Source organism: Cyrtonyx montezumae, unplaced genomic scaffold (assembly GCF_038088225.1).
Source record: "Cyrtonyx montezumae isolate F1298 unplaced genomic scaffold, pur_monq_1.0 scaffold_3, whole genome shotgun sequence".
NCBI lineage: Eukaryota > Metazoa > Chordata > Aves > Galliformes > Odontophoridae > Cyrtonyx > Cyrtonyx montezumae.
Window position 1 is genome coordinate 99,721,404 of NW_027072034.1, and position 18,892 is coordinate 99,740,295.

Genomic DNA, 18,892 nt, shown 5'->3' on the forward strand with positions numbered 1-18,892 from the left:
TTTACCCATAAAAGCAAACAGATCTCTAGACAGCATGTTCTCTGGCACTGCTTTGGAATTTATCATAGAATCATTAAGGTTGAAAAAGACCACTAAGATCATCAAGTAGATCATTAGCTCACCACCACCATCCCCGCTAACATGTCCCACGTGGCTATGTGAAGAAGTATTTAGTTTACTGATGCATATTTTGCTAACCTCATCACAGAGTGGGTTTCCTGTTATGTTTAATCTATTTTCACATTGACCTTTAGTACTGGTGACTTGGCAAGTCTGTAGTATGTTCAGCAATAGAAGGGTCTTGGTAAACCTTGCTGTCTTCTCTGATAATGCACTAGAAATGTGTTGTGTTTACTTCACTGGTGGGCCCCCTTCTCTTCTGGCAGGATGATCTCCAGTGCTGATGGTGCCATCCCTCCTCCTCCACGGGCTCCTGCTCCCGTGCCCCCAGGGACTGTCACCCAGGTGGATGTGAGAAGCCGTGTGGCAGCGTGGTCCGCGTGGGCTGCGGAGCAAGGGGACTGTGAGTTGTGCTGCACTGTGCAGTGATAACCAGTTCTTCTGGGCAGTAGGGTTTTATGATCCTCAGTAATAACAAAAAAAATAATTCACAAGCATGAAGACTACAGTAATTTATAAAGACAGAGGAACTGCTTTACTAGGTCACCCTCTGCCATAGCTGGGAGCGGGCAGATTGTTCTCCCAGTCATTTCAAAACGCCCCAAGTCACCATTGACTGATCTGTGGAATAAGACCTGGCAGTCATAATCTGATTTGTCATTTACTTAACATTTTTCTGAATCTGTGTTCAGAGCCCTGTTTACTTTTGAACAGTTGGATGAATGTGTGGGCTATGGATTTTAACCTAGGCTTTCATGTGACCATAATAACATGCACAGTAATCTGAATTGTTGTAATTCTAGAAATTTAATGGTGCCCGACTTAGTAATTTGGAAAGTGTTGGCCAGCTATTTCAAGCAATTAAAAAATACAATCATTTGGATTAAAAGCTGACTAAAGATCAACATTATATATTTATTTATTCATTTGGTTATGACTAACCTAGTTTATATTTTTAAAGCCTTACCCAAGGCATGCTGTAGTATTTCTGAATATTATTATTTTTATAATCTATAGTGAAAACATTCTATTTTAATCAGATTCCATTAGAAAATTCTTTAGAAACAATAAAACTATGTAAAACAGACTGTAATAATGAAGTAATCGTAATTAAGGTGAGAGGATTTTTTAAAAATGAATATTAAAATTCTAGAATTATAATCATTACCCAAGACATATGTATTATTTTTGTTTATTGAGATATATCACTCAATGAAGTCAATAAATCAATTATGCAGAAAGAACAAAAATGTTGAGAGAAATATGGAACATTAAGAATATTTTCACCAACTAATCTGCACCTACCTTGAGTAAGAGCAAGTTTGTTCTTTTGTTTGACTTCTCTCTCATTCTCTCAATCTCAAAAAACCCATAAAAAAGTTTCATTGTTTTACTGAGTGGTCTTTCAGTGGTCTGTGTTTTTGCACTTCCTTTTATTCCATTCATGTGGATCTTTTCTAAAATATATTTAGTAAAATCCCACTTATTAAAAAAAGCAATACAGTGATTTAGAAATGCTAAACTCATTATTTCTTAATGCGCTTACCCTTATTGCTTTCAAGTGTAAGTCACTATGTCCATTGTTATTTCAAAATGCATATTTTATCACACTGATATCTTCCTTTTCTCTATTGCCAGACTTGGTTGCTGTGCCCAAATTCCTATATCACTTTCTGCTTGTTATCTTTTACATCAAAATTGTCTTCAAATTCAGGGCTACACTATTACTTCTTGCCTACTTCTACTGGGGTACCTTTCAGCACATTTTGCAAAACAGGACAATTTCTGCTTGCATTTTATTTATAATCTGTATAATCTGCCATTTTCTTTTTCTTTTTTTTTTCTTTGGTTTTTTTTTTTTTGTTTTGTTTTGTTTTTTAATTAAGACCCTAGTACCATACTTCTGGAGTGTGGTTACCTTAATTTATACAGGTAGGCTGACTTGAATCGTACATGTAAGCTCTTTAGTAAGACTTGACAGGATCAGGCATTAGGGTGCAAGTTCTTCAGAACTTGAAAATCAAATAGTAAAAAGAGTTTTATCCTTCCTTTTCTTGCAGTAGAGTGGTTTCAAGCATAAGCTCTATAGGAGGTGTTGATTTCTTTTTTATTCTGCATAAATACATCTCATTCTTCTCTACCATTTTCTACAGATGAAAAACATAGACAATACCCTGACCATGAGGAAACAGCAGAAATGATAGCAGCCAGGATTGACAGAGATGTTGTAAGTGAGAAACTACAAAATATATTACTTAATTTCTGAGAAATCATGTGGCTCTACTGCTTGGGAATTCTGTTTTCCATGTGGGAAATTCAGTTCTGAAGGAAAGCATTCTTGGTATCATGTTTGTGTGGTAGTTAATTTTATTACTATTTTTTCTCTGAAGAAAATTCAAATTAATGTTAAATTTTCTCCTGTGAAGAGATAGAAACATAAACATTAATTTCGTGAAGACTAAATTTCAGAGAGTAGATAAGAGTAAACTTAATTTTCCTTAATTTGGTGGGATGTGAATTTGTGCAATATCCAAAACATAAGCGCGTGGTCATTTGTGAAGTTAGATGTACTATGCACATGCATAAGCTAACCATTTCTAGCCAAATAGCAAAAAATCTAGGACAGGTCCTCTGGTATATGCAATATCAAATATTTCTTTGTTTGCTAGTTGTAACTTTTTACTTTGCAGCATCAGGGGGTCTTGAGGGAAACATGTTGGGGCCTGCTGAATTTGCTGTGTATGTGCTTCCCCAGGGACTCCGTCTTTTTTCTGAACTTGCTCTTTGAAAATAATTCTTCAAAGAGCACTTCTATGAAATAACATTCTGACATTCAATAAATAGCTTAATACTTTGTGCTAAAGGAGATTATGAAGTTATACGGTTTAGGAAAATGCTGCCCTACGCAAATAATTAGAATTTTTTTCATGTCCAGAGAGAGAAAATTTAGTGTGTAAATGGACTATGTAATTGAACTAAATAATCTTGATGCTTATATTTTAGAAACATCTACTTGCCCAGAGTTTTGAGAGTATTCTAAGCTCCTCAATGCTTGACTGTTATGTAAAGAAAAGTGTATAAACGATCTAAATACGCAGTGTTCTAGCATGAACTTTGTACAGAGGGAGCTTTTGGTATCTGAGTGTGTAGTCCTTTTGACTTCTTGAGTATGTCAGTACTGTTTCAGTACTGAAACTGTTATTCTTCTTTCCTCCCATAGCAAATTCTTAACCATATTTTGGATGACATTGAATATTTTGTTACCAAACTTCAAAAAGCTGCTGAAGCATTTGCTGAACTTTCAAAGAGGAAGAAAACTAAGAAAAGTAAAAAGAAAGGACCTGGAGGTAGGAATTCTTACTGAGTGCAGTTCTGTTTCTCTAAGGATCACTGAAGTAGCTAGCATATATGGATTTTTTGTGGGGTTCTTTTTTCATGAAGGTAGTAATATTTTTTCACTTTAAGCATGGAAAAAGTTATTCACGAATATATTCTTAGAAAATAATTAAAAACATTTGTTTGAAATCAGTGAGGAGTAACTAATTATGGGTGTGACTGTAGAACATGCTCACTGTAGTTGTTCTATACTTACAGCATTTTTTTAAGTGGGTAAATTTATGAAGTATGTTTTATAAGTTTATTATATCCATAATATTTTTAGAAATGATGTAAAATATGAATGGCTGTAAAAAAAATCTCTATTTATTTATCAGAGGGAGTTCTTACTCTCCGTTCAAAGCCACCACCTCCAGATGAGTTTGTTGACTGCTTCCAAAAGTTCAAGCATGGCTTCAATCTTCTGGTAAGTAACTGCAGGTAGATATGGTGTTGAAAGGCATGTTCTCTGTTTTTACCTTGGATAGGTAATGTTACATAAAACATGATATTTGTTTTGCCTGTTGCTACAAGTTCATTTGGGCAACACAATGGTTTTCCTAGAGTCATATTCCACTAATATGAAGTGAAGAACTAAAATTCTGATGAAAGTTAAAGAGAAGGAAGAATGAGTACCACAGATTTCTTTTTAGTTATTTTTAAGTTGTTTTTTCTTAAGAGATTGTCTGCAGCTCAAGAGAGTATGGCTGCTTTGTTGTTGGCTCCTTAAGGGAGTCGCAAAGTATACTTTTTCTGGCATGCTTCTTACTTCCAGAGCCTGTGATCACAAATGACAGGAATCCTCCAAGAAGCTGTAGCAGAGAAAATATATACCTCCTTTTTAATGCGTATTTTACTTAGAAAAGCTTGAATAGTGGACAGTGTGTTCATGAAAATCATTGTTTAGTGCAGTCTTAACCTCTTTAATGATCTCCTATGCACTAATGATCACCACATTCAGTAATGCTTCACCTCACGTTGATTTTTCTAATACTTGAACCAGGAAATTATCCTCAATGGACTCCAGGAGTCTCCTGAATTGCTTGCAGCCTACCTTGTTGCTTTTCCAGAAGACATCTGGGTGGCTGGAATCTCCTATCAGGAAGTGAGAGCTTGTAAGCAGCTCAGGCAAGAAGGCCTCCCCTTGATCAGGATCTGCCTGTAGTAGATCCCAGCCATCAAATGTCCTTTATTGGTCTGGTTCCTAACTTTAACCCCTAAGCTCTCAAACTTACAATGACTGTATTCTGGAGACACCTCTTAGCGTAGAAGGAAACTCTCCCAACTTTCCTATCCTGCCTATCCTAAAAAAAAAATGTTAAGAGTCATTAGGAAGAAAATACAAAAAAAAAAAAAAAAAAGAACAAATAAAGATCATCAATATATTATTAGGTTCATTAGCTTTATCCTGTTCCTTCTACAGTGAAATTGAAGAAGGTGGAGGGAGAACAAGAATGCTCTTAAGAAATGTTAATAGACTTTTCTTCAGTTTTGAGAAAGACTAAAAAAAGGGATAATGTAATAAATCTGTGACTGGTTATGAGCATCACTGGGAAAAGTGAGGAAAGAATGACTGCTCAGTTTTCTTTTGGAAAGGAACTGCAGGGTATTAATGAAACCAAGAGGTAGCATATTTCCAAAGGATATGCTTCTTTACAAAACATACAATTCAATAGTTGTACTTCTTACTTGCAGAATACATGCTAAGATTTATATGAATTCAAAAGCAATTGTATGAATTTATTGAAGAGAAGAATCCATCAGTGGCTATTAATACAAAACACTAGCATTTTGTACTTATAGTTGAAGAAGTCCTTGAGAAAATTGCTGATGGCTATATAAGAATTTTTCCCAGAGGTTTTATGTTTGCCTTGTTCCTCCTCATACTTGCTTTAACAATTCCTCTTAGCTGATGCTGGAGATAAAACATTCAACTTAGATGGACCTGTGCTCTCACTTGGGACAGTCATTTTCACCTGAAGTATTTATTGTCATAAAAGTTAATTGTATCTTAAATTTTATCATTTTTTCCTTTCCCTTAGGCCAAATTAAAGTTCCATATCCAGAATCCTAGTGCAACTGAACTGGTTCATTTTCTCTTTACCCCACTACATATGGTAAGCTTTTATAACTTTTTAGGTATTTTCCTTCAGAACTCTTATAATTGAATGCTGCAAAACCTTTCCAAGAATGAGATTAAAATGTGTCCCTGGACAGTTACTATAGAGAAATATGTACCCAAGGATGAAGATCTCTTTAGAAAACAAGTTTTATCCTTTTTTGCATGTAACCATTCATTTTTATATATATTTGTTTAAAACATCTTTATCTTTGTTAGCCATTTTAATTCAATAAACAAACCAAATAAAGAAATAATTTACCTAATGCAAGTGGAGTATTGGAAGCATAGCTGTGTGCCAGTTCAATTTAAGTAGGTGTCATTTTGATCAATACATTGAAATAACATTGACAAAAGTGGGTTAAAATGTAAAGGTGACTAGAACAGTTCTTCTGGAGTAAATGGTTTTACTTCATCCATCCATAGGACATAAAGACAAGTTAACCTCTCAAAATTTGTTTATTTATTGAATAGAAAGTGTTTCCAAGCATTGATGTAAGTAACATATTCATTGTAACTTCCTTTCGTATTATGTGTGTATTCTTTGTATTATTTGAATATTTTGATTTAGGTGGTGCAGACAACAGGAGGTCCAGAGCTTGCAAGTACAGTGCTAAGTCCCCTCCTAACAAAAGACACCATAGACTTCCTACAGTATACTGTCACCAGTGAGGAAGGACAGTTATGGATGTCATTGGGTGACACATGGACCAAAGCCAGGTGAGAAGCTCATGTTAACTGACACAATCTTAACCAGATAATCCACACCCAACAAACCCAGTAGTAATTTGATGGACTTTGGGCTATTCCTCACAACTACTCTTTAAACTCTATGGAAAGGTGTCCTTCAGCCTCACCAGGATTTGGGAATGGCTTGAATTTAGGCATAGAAGGAGCAAATACAGACAGAATATTTTTTTCTCCATAGAATGAAGGGCTAAAGATGTAGTTATGTGAACTGTTTGTTGCATGTTTGGAGTTGTTTTCCACCCTTATTTCACAACCCAACCACCATGAAATTGGTTAAAAAATCAGTTTGGACAGGTTGCAATAAAAAATGAAAAAAATATGGAAAAGAGGATATGGAGTTCTGTCTTCAATGTTAATGCTTATTTAAAAGCATCATAATGCTATAAGGAAAGTGCTTAAACTTTTAAAGAATGCTTATGGGCCAATTTGTGTTACATCTGCATACCCATAAAAGTCCCATTTAATTGATTTGCTATTGCAGTTAGATTTCACTGAAGTTTAATGTATTTGTAATTTTTGAGGTGAGTATATCGTTTGAAATTACCTAGCTAAGTAAAATATGCAAAAAAAGATTAGCAAACTGTGGGTTAACTGTAGTCTGTGGTAGATGAGAACACATGACAGTGATTAAGCATGCAAGCACTTGGATTGGAAAGGCACCATGTATTTTGAGTTTACTCATCTTTCTCTTAGATTCCAAATTCAGGAATAAACATCTGCTGAGTGGTTTTCTTACTTTATAAATTAATTAACCAATTAAAATGCTTGTTTTTTTTTTTAAGTGATTAAGAATTGCTAACAGTAAATTGAGTGTTAGGAAGCCTACATGGAAGGCTGTAGAACTTAAAGTGACAAGCATCCCCATAGCAGAAAGTGTGATGTACATGTGTTTGCCTTTCTTGATCTTATTCTGCTGTTGGACCAGAACATTCAAATTCATCCTTTGGGCCTGCTGTTCAGACTACTACTACAAAATGTTCTGGAAAGAGCAATTAGAGCTCCTTGTGACTACCAGAGAGTTGATCTCAGCAAAGTGTCATCTGCTTACCTTTATTGCTGGCTTCACACTAGCTTGTGGAGGGCTGGCTGTGGAAATTTGCATAACATTAGAGCCTCTTGGAGGGAATGTGGATTATTGTGTAAAACTGGGCTTCTCATCTTAGGAAATACCTTAATAATTCATTTATTCTATCCTGAAAAAAGTGTAATTGCAAGAGAAGTAGCTCACACTGCACAGAGAAGAATGCAACACGTAGAATACTGGTTGACCTGTGAAGATTAGAAGTTATAGTCCGATCTCAGTATGCAGAGGTACACTGAGGAGCAGTTTAGTAAGATAGATGAATGTTGGAACATGGGGGGTACTGACCTAGCTCAAGCCTTCCAATTGTCTAATAATTGCTGACTGGTCCTGCAACTTATGTGGCTGGCAGTATGTGCCCCTTAATTTTGAGCAGTGTCAACAGTGAGACTAAGAGAATGTAATGTATGTTCCCATTTCTTGTTCCACTGTGAAGATACAGTAATTTATTTTGCAGGAGGGTATGTCATGCATGGTGCAAAGGCAGAGCACTAAAGCATTAATTTAGGTATTGTGTATTGAAATACAGAATGGGAATGAAGCACTAAAAAATAATAGGCTATTCTATGATTAAGCTTGACTATTAAGCAGCAAATGTGATGATAATTCTTGTGCCCTGGAGAATGCAGAGTTCTTTGTATTAGGGTATAAGTTGTATATTGCCTAACACCTTCCTTAATATGTAGCCCAACCCCCTAAGCTTTCTTGTTTCATGCAAAGGCTGCTCCAAAAGTAATGCCTCCTATTTTATTATATTGGCCCACAACATGTGGTAATGTAGGTAGTATGGCAGTCGAGGCTGAAACTTCCTACCAATATTCAGTTACATTTTGTTGCTGTATGACAGATGGGAACAGAGAGGCAGCCTGACAAAATGCCTGGTGTCATGGGAGTGCGTATGAAGCGTAAGTATCACTGAATTCCTCTTTGTGGAAAAAAATTGTAGCCATTGGCATTCAGTGACACTTACTGAAAGTTTCCAAAGACCAGACAGTAGATGTGAGCAGTGATGTGGTGGGTGGTGCATTTCTGCAGTGGTGACAGTGAGCATGAGTCACCTCTGTTGGTGCAGATATTTTTGAGCACAGCATGCAGGCTGTTGTTCATTGCTGGTGAAAATGCATACCTAATCATGCCGACTATACTGAAAAATAGTGTTTTGTTGCTGAAAATTTGCACTATCTATCAGTGTTATTGTGCTCTTCGTATCTGCTGTAGTTTCCATGGTAATAAATAGGTGGCATTACTTTTGGAGTGACCTACATATCTACTTTCAGTCTTTCATAAATAGTAGGCAATTTCTTTGAAGTCTTTTGTTTGTTAACACAAACAAAACATTGCAGCACAGCACTTTTCTCCCATCTAACAGTTATAACAAATCTTAGATGTGCTTGTGATTGATTCTTCTATTACTCACCCTTTGCTACGAGCCAAAAATTTGTTGTATTTAGCACTGACAAGTCATTATGGCAGGAACAGTTTGCTCCCCGCTATGCCTTGCAGAAAGGTGGTTATGGTCAATAAATATTTTCTTAAAATTTTCTGTGGTCTAACACAATTCTGTCGGTATGGTTATCTCAGGCTCTCTTCTTTACTATGATATTAAAACAAATTTCATTATTTAGGAAGCCTGTGAAAGTAGTAGTTGTATGGCCCTTGGTAAAGATCTCCAATTTACTATTCATGCAGAGCGGACTGGCCCAAAGACCAGTTCATTCCACCTTATGTTCCTCGTTTCCGAAATGGTTGGGAACCTCCTTTGCTGAACTTCACAGGAGCTCCAAATGAGCAAGAACTCAATAATCTGGCTGAGTCTGTGGCAAACTTTGCAGAGCAACAGCGGAAGCAAGAAATAAAAAGATTGTCAACTGAGGTAAGCTAACTGACAGTGTTTTGTAGATTACTTAAAAGCAGAATAGACTAGCTTTTCATAGAAAAAAAATCTTCTGGGATGCTGTTCGAGTGATCACTCTCTGTTACATCAGTGCAAGCTCAGTGTACTTACAGAAAAGCTATATGAGACCAAATATGTGTTCAGCCACCAAAATGTGAATAGAAAAAATGGGGCCTACTGCCCTTCTTGAACTTGGTACGTTTTCCCACATCAGCTGAGAAGACAATCCAAGACCCTAAGGTTTGTTTTGATTCTCGTCCTGTGCTTACAGGTTTCACTGATTTTGATTGTATATGTTTTAAGAAGAGTTTGAATTAGCGTGTTGTCAAATATGCATCCATGTGCAAGAATGCAAACAACAACATAAATCCTATTTCCATTTTAAACACATCAAAGATTTAGTTTTGATATTTTTGTTTGTTTTGTTTGTTTGGGGAGGAAATGAGCTTATTTAAATAGCATTAGTTTAATTCAAAGTTTTGATAGTCCAAGTTCCCTTGTTAACAATGGTGAAATGGGAAAATAGCTATGAATTTTCTCAGTTCAGTCCATAGATTTTCATGTCTTCTTTGAGCAATTTACAGCAATACTATATTCAGAGTACATCTCAATGCTATGATTTTAGATTTATCGAGAGCATCATTATAAAATTATACTAGTGACAAAAAATGAATATAGAGGAAGTTACAAGGGAAGGATTTCAGAAGGATCACCTTATTGCTGTGCTTTCAAGAAACGTTTGTTGTAGTTGCCATTTCTGTTTTAGAGCATGGTTCAGCTTTCTAGTGCTGAGTTACTGCCAAGGGCATTTGCCCTGTCCTGGTCACTTTGCACTGTGCTGGCAGGTCTGCACAGGGATGGGGCTTGGAGCTGGCTGAAGCTAAAAAGGAAAAGCAGTTTCTATTTCATACAGCTTTCATTACAAAAACAATCAAAATTTAGAATATTTTTATGGTTACGTTATTTAACTCCGGTATGGGAGATGTATTCACTCTTAGTCTGGTAAAGTTGAGGTCATAACGTACTATTTATCAGATTTAGCATGATGGCTTTCTCTAGCAGACAGCTCTTGTCTTCTCGGAGACCAAAAAGCTTCCCCAGCAAAAATTTATCAGAATTACCTGTGTAAAAGCTGTAACAAACTTTATTTTGATGATAATTTCCACTTAAAAGCATATACTATGTAAAAAGTTAGCTGACCAAAGGAGGATAGTGTGATTCACATTTCGTTACTTAAAACACTGCTTGTCCTTATACCTAATAGGATATACAAGAATAAATACACCCTAGCTTTTGTCTGTATAGTTTGGTTTGTTTGTTTGTTTTTAATAGAAAAAAGCATTTAGTAAGGTTAATGTCCATAATAGCATGAAATGTAGTTGTCTCCCTCACCCAGCTCTCTACTCATCTCCCAAAAGAGCCTCATCAAACATTGTTTCACTGCTGTTCTACATTGACATGCAGGAGCTTTTTTATGTTGTGCTCCCTGTAAATTAAAAACAGCAACAATAACAACAAAAGCCGCAAACCAAAACCAAAACAAACAAACAAAATTAACAGTCTTTTCTCCACTTTGTCTGTGTGAAATGTGCAAAATAATATTGAAAAGTAGGGGCAGTTTTTTTCTGGTTTGATTGTTAATGAAGACTATGTATATTATGTTAGCATATAAGCTGAAAGAATTATTTTGAGGAGACAAATAAACTGAGTTTTGGTTAGATTGGTAGGTGTGCCTTTTAGTCTTCAAAAGACTAAATAATAAGAGTAATATAATAACATGAATAATAAGAATAATACTACTAATAATAATCATAATTAACTAAAGGTAACTGTGTGACTGGCACTTAGGATGTCAAGCCTTGGTTTCATGATTCCATTCACGATGGGCAAGCCATTTAGCCTTGGTACTCTTGACTTCTCGCACCAGTGCTTTCTTAGCACATCTCTTGGGGGAGAAGTGCTGAGCTGCTCAATAGCTGTGAAATGTGTTAGGTGCTCAGCTGGAAAAGCTGCACCAGTGCAAATTGTCTGCAGCAAAAGGAGCTCTCTGGACCAGGTGATGCCAGAAGAATTATTCTTTTATAAGTCTGTCATAAAGCTTACTGAACAGAAGAGCGCTGGTAAAGGAAGATGAAAGCCAACTGCTTTTTCCTGGCAGCATCAGCAGAGGGGTGGCCAGCAGGGAGTGGGAGGTGATTGCCCATCTGCAGTACTGCATCCAGGCCTAGGACCTCCAGCACAAGAAGGACATGGACCTGCTCCACCATGGAGCTGTTGGAGCAGGTCTGGAGGAGGCCATGAATATGCACAGAGAGCTGGAGAACCCTTAATAGGAATAAAGATAGGTTGAGGGAGCTACACTTGTTCAGCCTGGAAAGGAGGCTCCAGGGATACCTCAGAGTGGCCTTCTAGCTCTTAAAGGGAGCGTATAAACAGGAGGGAGAGGGAGAGTAACTTTTTACACAGTCTAATAGTGATAGGACAAGGGGAATGGCTTTAAACTAAAAGGGGGGAAATTAAGGTTAGATGTTAGGAAGCAATTCTTTACTCAGAGGGCAGTGAGGCCATGGCACAGCTACCCAGAGAAGCTGTGGGTACCCCATCCCTGGAAGCACTCAGGGACAGGTTGAATGAGGCCCTGGGCAGCCTGAGCTGCTGAGTGATGGCAGGGGGTTGGAACTGGCTGGGCTTTGAGATCCCTTCAGTTCAGCCATGGGGACTTCAAATGGCAGGGAGCTGATGAGGAGCTGGTGAGGAGAATTCAGCGACTCTAAAGTGATGCAAGTAATTTCTGTGTGAAGTAAAAACAAGTTCCTGCTTCCTGCAGGTCTTTTGATCTGAGATACAAAGTCAGCAACACTTGAGAGATTTTTTCAAAGAGGTTTTATTAACATTGCTTTTAAGAATAGTCTGTCTGTAGGGTTTTTTTTGTTTGCTTGTTTGTTGTTATTGCTGTTTGGGTTTTTTTTTACTGTTTTCAATTTCACAAACATTCAGCCCCAGTGACAAGTGTCTCTGGGTGCCAGGTTGGTATTCAGAAGTGAGTGGGTTTTTCTGTAGCCATATAGCAAGAAAAAAAGACAAGCTTTAGAGATCTGGTGATTTGTGATGAGTATCAGCTGTTCTGTCTTGTTGTGCAACTGAATGGTGTCATAAGATAAAGATGTAAAATTGGTATCTTCAGCTTCATTATCTATAAATGAGCTGCTCAGTTTATCTTTAGGGGAATGGACATTAAAATAATTCTTAGTAGAAGCAAAGTATCATTGCTGGATTTAAAGCAGGATTTTTTTAAAGGACTACTGCTTAAAAAGAATTTTCTAAGCACACGAATGTTCTTATACATATGCTTGTAATAAATTGTGATTGTTTTCTTTAATTAAAATCCTTAATTACAGAGAATTACCTTCCTTTTTGCATTTCTTCTTTGACTTCAGACACGTTCAGTAAGAGGGTAACTTACATAAATGAACCAATTGATATTATGAACCTGCATTGGGATACTTTTACTTGGATGCTTTTATTTCTTAAATCGGCTAATGTTTAGCTAGCTGAAGTTTTCTGGCTTAGTGTTCATTTAGAACAGGAGCTCAGAGCAGCTTCTTAGTGCAGTTTATTTTGAAGCCACTCAGGCATTGCTTATTAGCAGTGTGTAAGAGAGGACATGGACATTGCTCCGGAGAACAGTTTTCTCTAAAGAATATCCACTGCAACATTAATGCAGGGGATGAGTTAGGATAGAAATTATTTTATTCTTATCCTTTTGATCTCCGGGTGCATGTATTTGAAATGCAGAAGCTATTAACTGTTCATAGCAGAACTATGTGGACCTGAGAGCAAGGGTGTGTGAGTGCTGGCAAGGAACACTGGGCTGTGGGTCGGGGGAAGCAATACCTTGGGGTGCGTGACAATAATCCCCTTCATGGCTTTGTCTTTGTTTTGTGTTGCAGCCTCCCAGTGTTCCCGACTACCCTCCGGCCGATGGGTACGCATTCAGTAACACAGTGTACAAAAGAGGGCCTCTGCTGGACCAAGGGGCAGCTGTTGCTGCCTTTAAGCAAACTGTTAGCCGCCATGTAGATAGGTAACACAGAGTCAACGGCGTACGTGGTGCTGTGGATAACTGTCCCGACTTACTGACTTGTTGCTATTGGGGTGGTGGTATCTCTGTTGGCCTCAGGTTGTGCCTGGAGCAGACCCGTATTTCTGTAAGGCAGCCGCACTGACTGCAGCAGGTGTCTGCCTGTGCTTCTCCAAGGCACATCCCTATGGCTCTTTCAGTATTATTTCTTTGAAACTACTGTGTTTATGTATGCTGTGAAATTAATGCTTTTCTCAGAAAATGATATAGTGGAATTCTAACGTGATTAAGAGCACAAAATCCTCCTGTTTGGGTTCCATTTTTTTCTGCTTTTATTTCACTTTTTTAAAACTATTCTTTGCTTTTTCTTTTTTTTTTAACTACAAAGAATGACAAGTCCACTCTGATATTCATCTGTCTGTGTTTTGAATGGTTGTTTGATTTGTTTAGATGCTCACTTGCTGCCCTGCCACTTTCGTGTCCTGCTTTGGGAGTTCTGGGCCAATGCATAAGTACCCATGTCTGATGACTAATTTTTTCTTCCATTCTTGCTACAATCAAAGCTCTGAAATGTTTGCATAGCAACCAGGATCTTTCTGCACACACGCTTTCATCTCCTTCATTTTAGCCTAAGTCTGATTAGCTTAATGATGAAACACACTCATTCTTGGAGTCTCAGCCCTGTCTGTGTGGAGAATTTCTGCCAGTACAAGCTGTGAAAGCAAAGTGGTGCTGGAATTGATCCCCCACACCAAATCATTTCCACTATATATCCTTACATTCAACAGTAGTTTAGCTCCTGTCCTGTAAAAGGTGCCTAGGCTTAGTTTTTGGGGTCACGTTGCTGGTAAAAACAGTACTGATGTGACTGTTGACAGAAACCTTTACATAACCCCTCATTTTGAGCTCTTTCCTAGAAGATCGTGTTGTTAATCTGCATGCAAACAAATTCCCACATAGTGTGCAGGGTAAAGACTCCATTGTTTTCCTGAACATTGGATTTACTCTTTATTACAACAACAGCCATAGCAGTCATCTGTAATCATTTTCTCAACCTTGTTTACTTCCAGAGTTCTTGTCTGAGGACCACTCAGCTTGAAACCTAAGTGATCTGCACTCAAAATTCCTTTCTCTTTTATCTGCAATGTGATAAAACCTGTTTTGTCCTTTTAGAGTAAGACTATTCTATGCAAAGGCTGCTGCCTCTTTTTCATGTTTAGAGAGTGACACTTACTGCATTGTCCTCTTGATGATATCAGTGTATCTGGCCACAGCTCAGTGAGTCATCCAAGCTTCCTTTGTAGCAAGTAAAGAGAAAGGAGCATTTCATGTCAGGTGAAGCAGTTCACATTAGGTGAAGTCAGTCTTTTGAAAGATGTGAAATGAGACATGCCATGGAGGTGCTTGCTTCACACCACTGAGAGCAGGAGGGAGTCTAGATGGCTAGCACTGATGCAGATGTCTGTAGTGAGCCACTATGTCCCCATCCAGCACAACATGAAATTCCTTTTGTTAATTGTCTCTTGAGACACGTAACATATGCCCAGTAGGAGTGCGTTATTGAGTGAAAGCTATTCATCTGCATTTTCCTAAGTAAATTCCATTTTAAGACAAGTTTTAAAGCACCTGTGAGTAAGCAGGTGCAGAAGTGGGTCTGGGGGAGGGAGTGAGAAGTAGAAGCTGAATATTTCAGCCATCATTTGCTGGTTCTTTTTGAAAGCTGACTTTCCTTATGAGCCATCTGAATGCAGTGACCGAGCCACCCAGTATCTGCAGAGGGACAGGTAGGTTATATATTGTCCAGGGAACTTGTAACCACAGGGACCTTCAACGAGTCTTATTCCAAGGTGCCAGGACCTCCAGTAAGGCATGCTTTCCTTGTGTGACTTAAGTGTCGGGATCTTAAACTTTCAGCATATGTTACTAGCTATACCAGGGACTCTCTCTGATTCTGGAAGAGTACTGAACCATTTTTTAGTAAGGTGAATCATATCTCAAATTCATAGGCTATATGGTTCATTTTTGTGCTGTTTGTAAAAAAACACCTTGGGACCCCATGCTGTCTGCCAGGCTGTCATGTAGTCTGGAGGCTGCTTGGCTCATTAAACTGAGTTTGGAAAGTTGTGGTCTCTTCATAAGTGTACAACCACTGTCCAGCCAATCTGCTGGGGATGTTGCTCTTGATTTTTTAATTCTTCCTGAGTTATTTTGTATGGAGGGATCAGGATAGCTAGCTGTGGACAAGTTAGGAAGACAGAGTTAGTGAACTAAGTTTGGAAAAGCAGGCTAAAAGTAAGAGTACTCTCAGAGGTGTTAGTCATAGCACTTCAAAATGATATAAATTTGGAGTGGGTGGCTGAAAAAATTGGGATTACTCACACATCTCTAAACTTCATAACAGGTATTCTGCAGGCTGTGGTTCGTCCCATGTTTTTCACTTTCTTCTTTAAGTGCTCAAAGTCTGTTAAGTGTTTTGTCTTTCTTTCCAAATAATACGTTTTCAATCTAAATATGACTGTACCTTTGTTCTGTTCAAGTCAAATGAGACAGTTCTCCACAGCCATGCAATAGCTAGATAACTGCTGGATTGCTGAGACACACACCTGGGATCCGTGGTTACACAGCACAAACATCAGCAACTATCTGCATTTGTATCCCTGTGATGTTGTATGGCAAGCCCTTGTTTGTGCAATGTTTTAACTGTTGTGTTGTTGTTTTTTATTATTTTTATTTTTGTTAATTTATTTTTAACTTTATTGCTTGATATGGATTTGGGTTGGGTGTTGTTGCAACAGATGAATAACGTTACTGTTTCTTTTGGATGTGTTTTGAGGGGCTTGGGGGATTTCTTAATTTGAAGAGGTGGCACATTAAACAAACTAGTAACTTGTTACCCAAAGGCTATCTGCACAGATCTTTCCTCAAAGAAATGAGAGCTGCTGAGGTATACTGTGGTATGCTTAATTCTACAATCAACTCTGTTCTTAACTGCCTAAAGTAATTCTACATTTTTAATTGATGCAATAATTTGAGGTTCTTAGAAGTTATGTTATCTTATGGACAATTAAGAGAAATGGTCTATTGAGGAAAGTGTTTTTTAAATAGGAATTAGTTCTATTGGTATCAATGTCAATTGTGACTTGAAGCTTTATTTATAATAAATATTAACAACGCAGTTTTGTGCAAGGCACGAGATACCAAGTATATCCATTCATTAGTATGGCAAATGATCACTTAATCTTCTGTTGTTCTGTGTAGGAAAACTGACCAAATGTAGTGTGTATATTTATCTGAACACAATAGCACTTGCAAATTTTAGTTGCTATCATAGATATTGCAAGAAGTAGGCCAAAAAGGTTACTGATTCTAGAGGTTCATGAAACTCAATCACTTTTTTTCTCAATTGTTTTTATTTTTATTTTTTGCATAAATATGTAGTCAATATATTCTGAAGAGACAGTTCCTTCTTTTTTTTTTTTTTTTTTTGCTTAAATGCTTTGCAGGTGGTTGTTTGTGGTTTTACTTGCTTGCACCTCTCGCTGAATGTCTGATCTTTGCATTGCAGAAACTATGAAGCTCACAATAAAACACAGACCAAGAAATATGCCAAATGCAAGTATGAATTTATGGCAAGAAATAACAGTGAGCTTTCTGTCCTGAAAGAAGAGATTGTAGAGGTAACATTTTTGCAAAAAGAAAGCATGAATTTATGATAGTTATGACTCATTTCTCTAGAGACCAGTGCTGTAAATATAATTGTGTGTTTCTTCTGTCTTCTCTAGTATTGCTTTTGAAGAATCATTCAGTAGTATGTAAATTATTGACTCCGGCAAACGCTACATGCCAGTGCATGGGGCCGAGTGAAAAACCGTTCTGAAAACAGTTGGTACCCTGAGAGGCAGTTAAATGTAGACAGGAAGAAGAAACAGAAAAAAGTGTTTTGTGTAAGACTATACTCAGGTAGCCAGAGCCCAGATTCCTGCTATCTTTCCTGCCCCAGTTTTCTCCTTACTCAGAAATGAACTCTGTCTGCATTTGTACCATCCTTTCCTTGGTCTTTTAGTAGTTTCTCCTTTTGTCAGCAGCATGTATTGTAGAGATGCAAGCCTCTGCACAAGTACTTGTGTACGTGTTGTCCTGCACATCTGAGTTTACATAGGTTTTTCTACTTCCATATCCTTTCTTCAGAGCCATATTTTGAAAAGTGAAGTTCTACTGTCTAGAGTTAGATGATAATCAGGGAAGCCTACAGTGGTTTCCTGATGACATCAGCATAAGGTCTGTTTGCAGCCACAGAACCTGGTTGTGATTTTGTTTGGAAATGATACACTGTGTAATCAGAAAATAATATGTAATTATTTTAACAAATTATTTCAGATTCTGGACGATAGGAAACAGTGGTGGAAGGTCCGGAATAAAAGTGGCAACACAGGCTTTGTGCCAAACAACATTCTGGACCCTCTGAGGAATTATGAAGGCGGTCTGGGATTGCCAGAACCTGTGTACACCCGCACCATCCAGGTACTGTCTGCTCTGTGAGAAGGAAGCTTTCTTTTGAAGCACGTAAAGAGAAAGAGATTCACAGCAAAGATAAAATGTCTGTGCAGGATACCAGTATTTCAAAAGATTTATATTTCTTTTACACACTGAAGTTCATTTCTGTATTGCGTAAAGTATAACAAGAAAGACAGAGATATATATTAAAGAAAAAAAAGCAAAATAGAAATGTAGCAAAATAGAAATAAAGCAAAGTGGAGATATAGCAAAATCTTCTCCTTTAAGTTTTTTTCCTGCTTATTTACTACGAGGTGGTAATTTCCATACTAGCGGATGTTTATGCATTTATTTTAATTGCAAATATCCTTTGTGCATTGATAGCTGTTGATGCCAAAGAAGGAGTTTGAATTATTTAAGGTAGGGTCACCTTTGTGCCTTCTAAGAGAGTGAACACTTGCTTTTCTTCTTTGTTTTCTCTCTTTGCATGTGTTTCAATCTTTGTCCTAAATGTTCTGAAATCATGGTAATTAAATACTATAAAAAGCAGATGTTTTTACTTTTGAATTCACAAAGCAGGTATTTTCAGTTATTATCCCGGTGCATCATCAGCACTTTAGTCTTCTGACCTAATTTTGGTTTTCTTTCTTTCATGTTATGGAATGGAATTAACATTTTTCTTGTTTCTTATGTATGCTGAAAATAAAAAAAAGAAGTAAAGCAAAGAAAATAAACCAACTACCCCCTTGCCTATACCTCCACTCTCTAAAAAGATCTTACATGGAATTGTCCACAATTTCAAAGTCTAATGATTTTGAAAACTATGCAAGCAAATCTGGTTTAAGCAGAAATTCCAGACTTGCCTCTGAATGAGACTTTCAGACCAAGTGGGTGCCAAACTTCTGTTAAAACTAGAATTAAATTTTATTTCATGAAATAGTCATTCCTTATATCTGCATACTCCAGCTGATGATTGAA

At 37.3% G+C, this 18,892-nt stretch overlaps 1 protein-coding gene across 5 annotated transcripts in view; it reads left to right on the plus strand.

The window, feature by feature from the left end:
* The window catches only part of EPS8 (EGFR pathway substrate 8, signaling adaptor), a 127,069-nt gene that overhangs the window by 91,837 nt on the left and 16,340 nt on the right, over nucleotides 1-18,892 (plus strand). For 3 of the 5 annotated variants that reach the window (XM_065742570.1, XM_065742571.1, XM_065742572.1), the window contains exons 8-17: nucleotides 387-523; nucleotides 2,274-2,347; nucleotides 3,341-3,467; nucleotides 3,834-3,922; nucleotides 5,538-5,612; nucleotides 6,186-6,334; nucleotides 9,135-9,318; nucleotides 13,290-13,423; nucleotides 16,986-17,097; nucleotides 17,798-17,941. In XM_065742570.1, coding sequence (XP_065598642.1) covers nucleotides 387-523; nucleotides 2,274-2,347; nucleotides 3,341-3,467; nucleotides 3,834-3,922; nucleotides 5,538-5,612; nucleotides 6,186-6,334; nucleotides 9,135-9,318; nucleotides 13,290-13,423; nucleotides 16,986-17,097; nucleotides 17,798-17,941 — 1,225 coding nt within the window. Of the gene's footprint in view, nucleotides 1-386; nucleotides 524-2,273; nucleotides 2,348-3,340; nucleotides 3,468-3,833; nucleotides 3,923-5,537; nucleotides 5,613-6,185; nucleotides 6,335-9,134; nucleotides 9,319-13,289; nucleotides 13,424-16,985; nucleotides 17,098-17,797; nucleotides 17,947-18,892 lie in introns of all 5 variants that reach the window. The other 2 variants (XM_065742573.1, XM_065742574.1) reach the window with 2 other exon arrangements.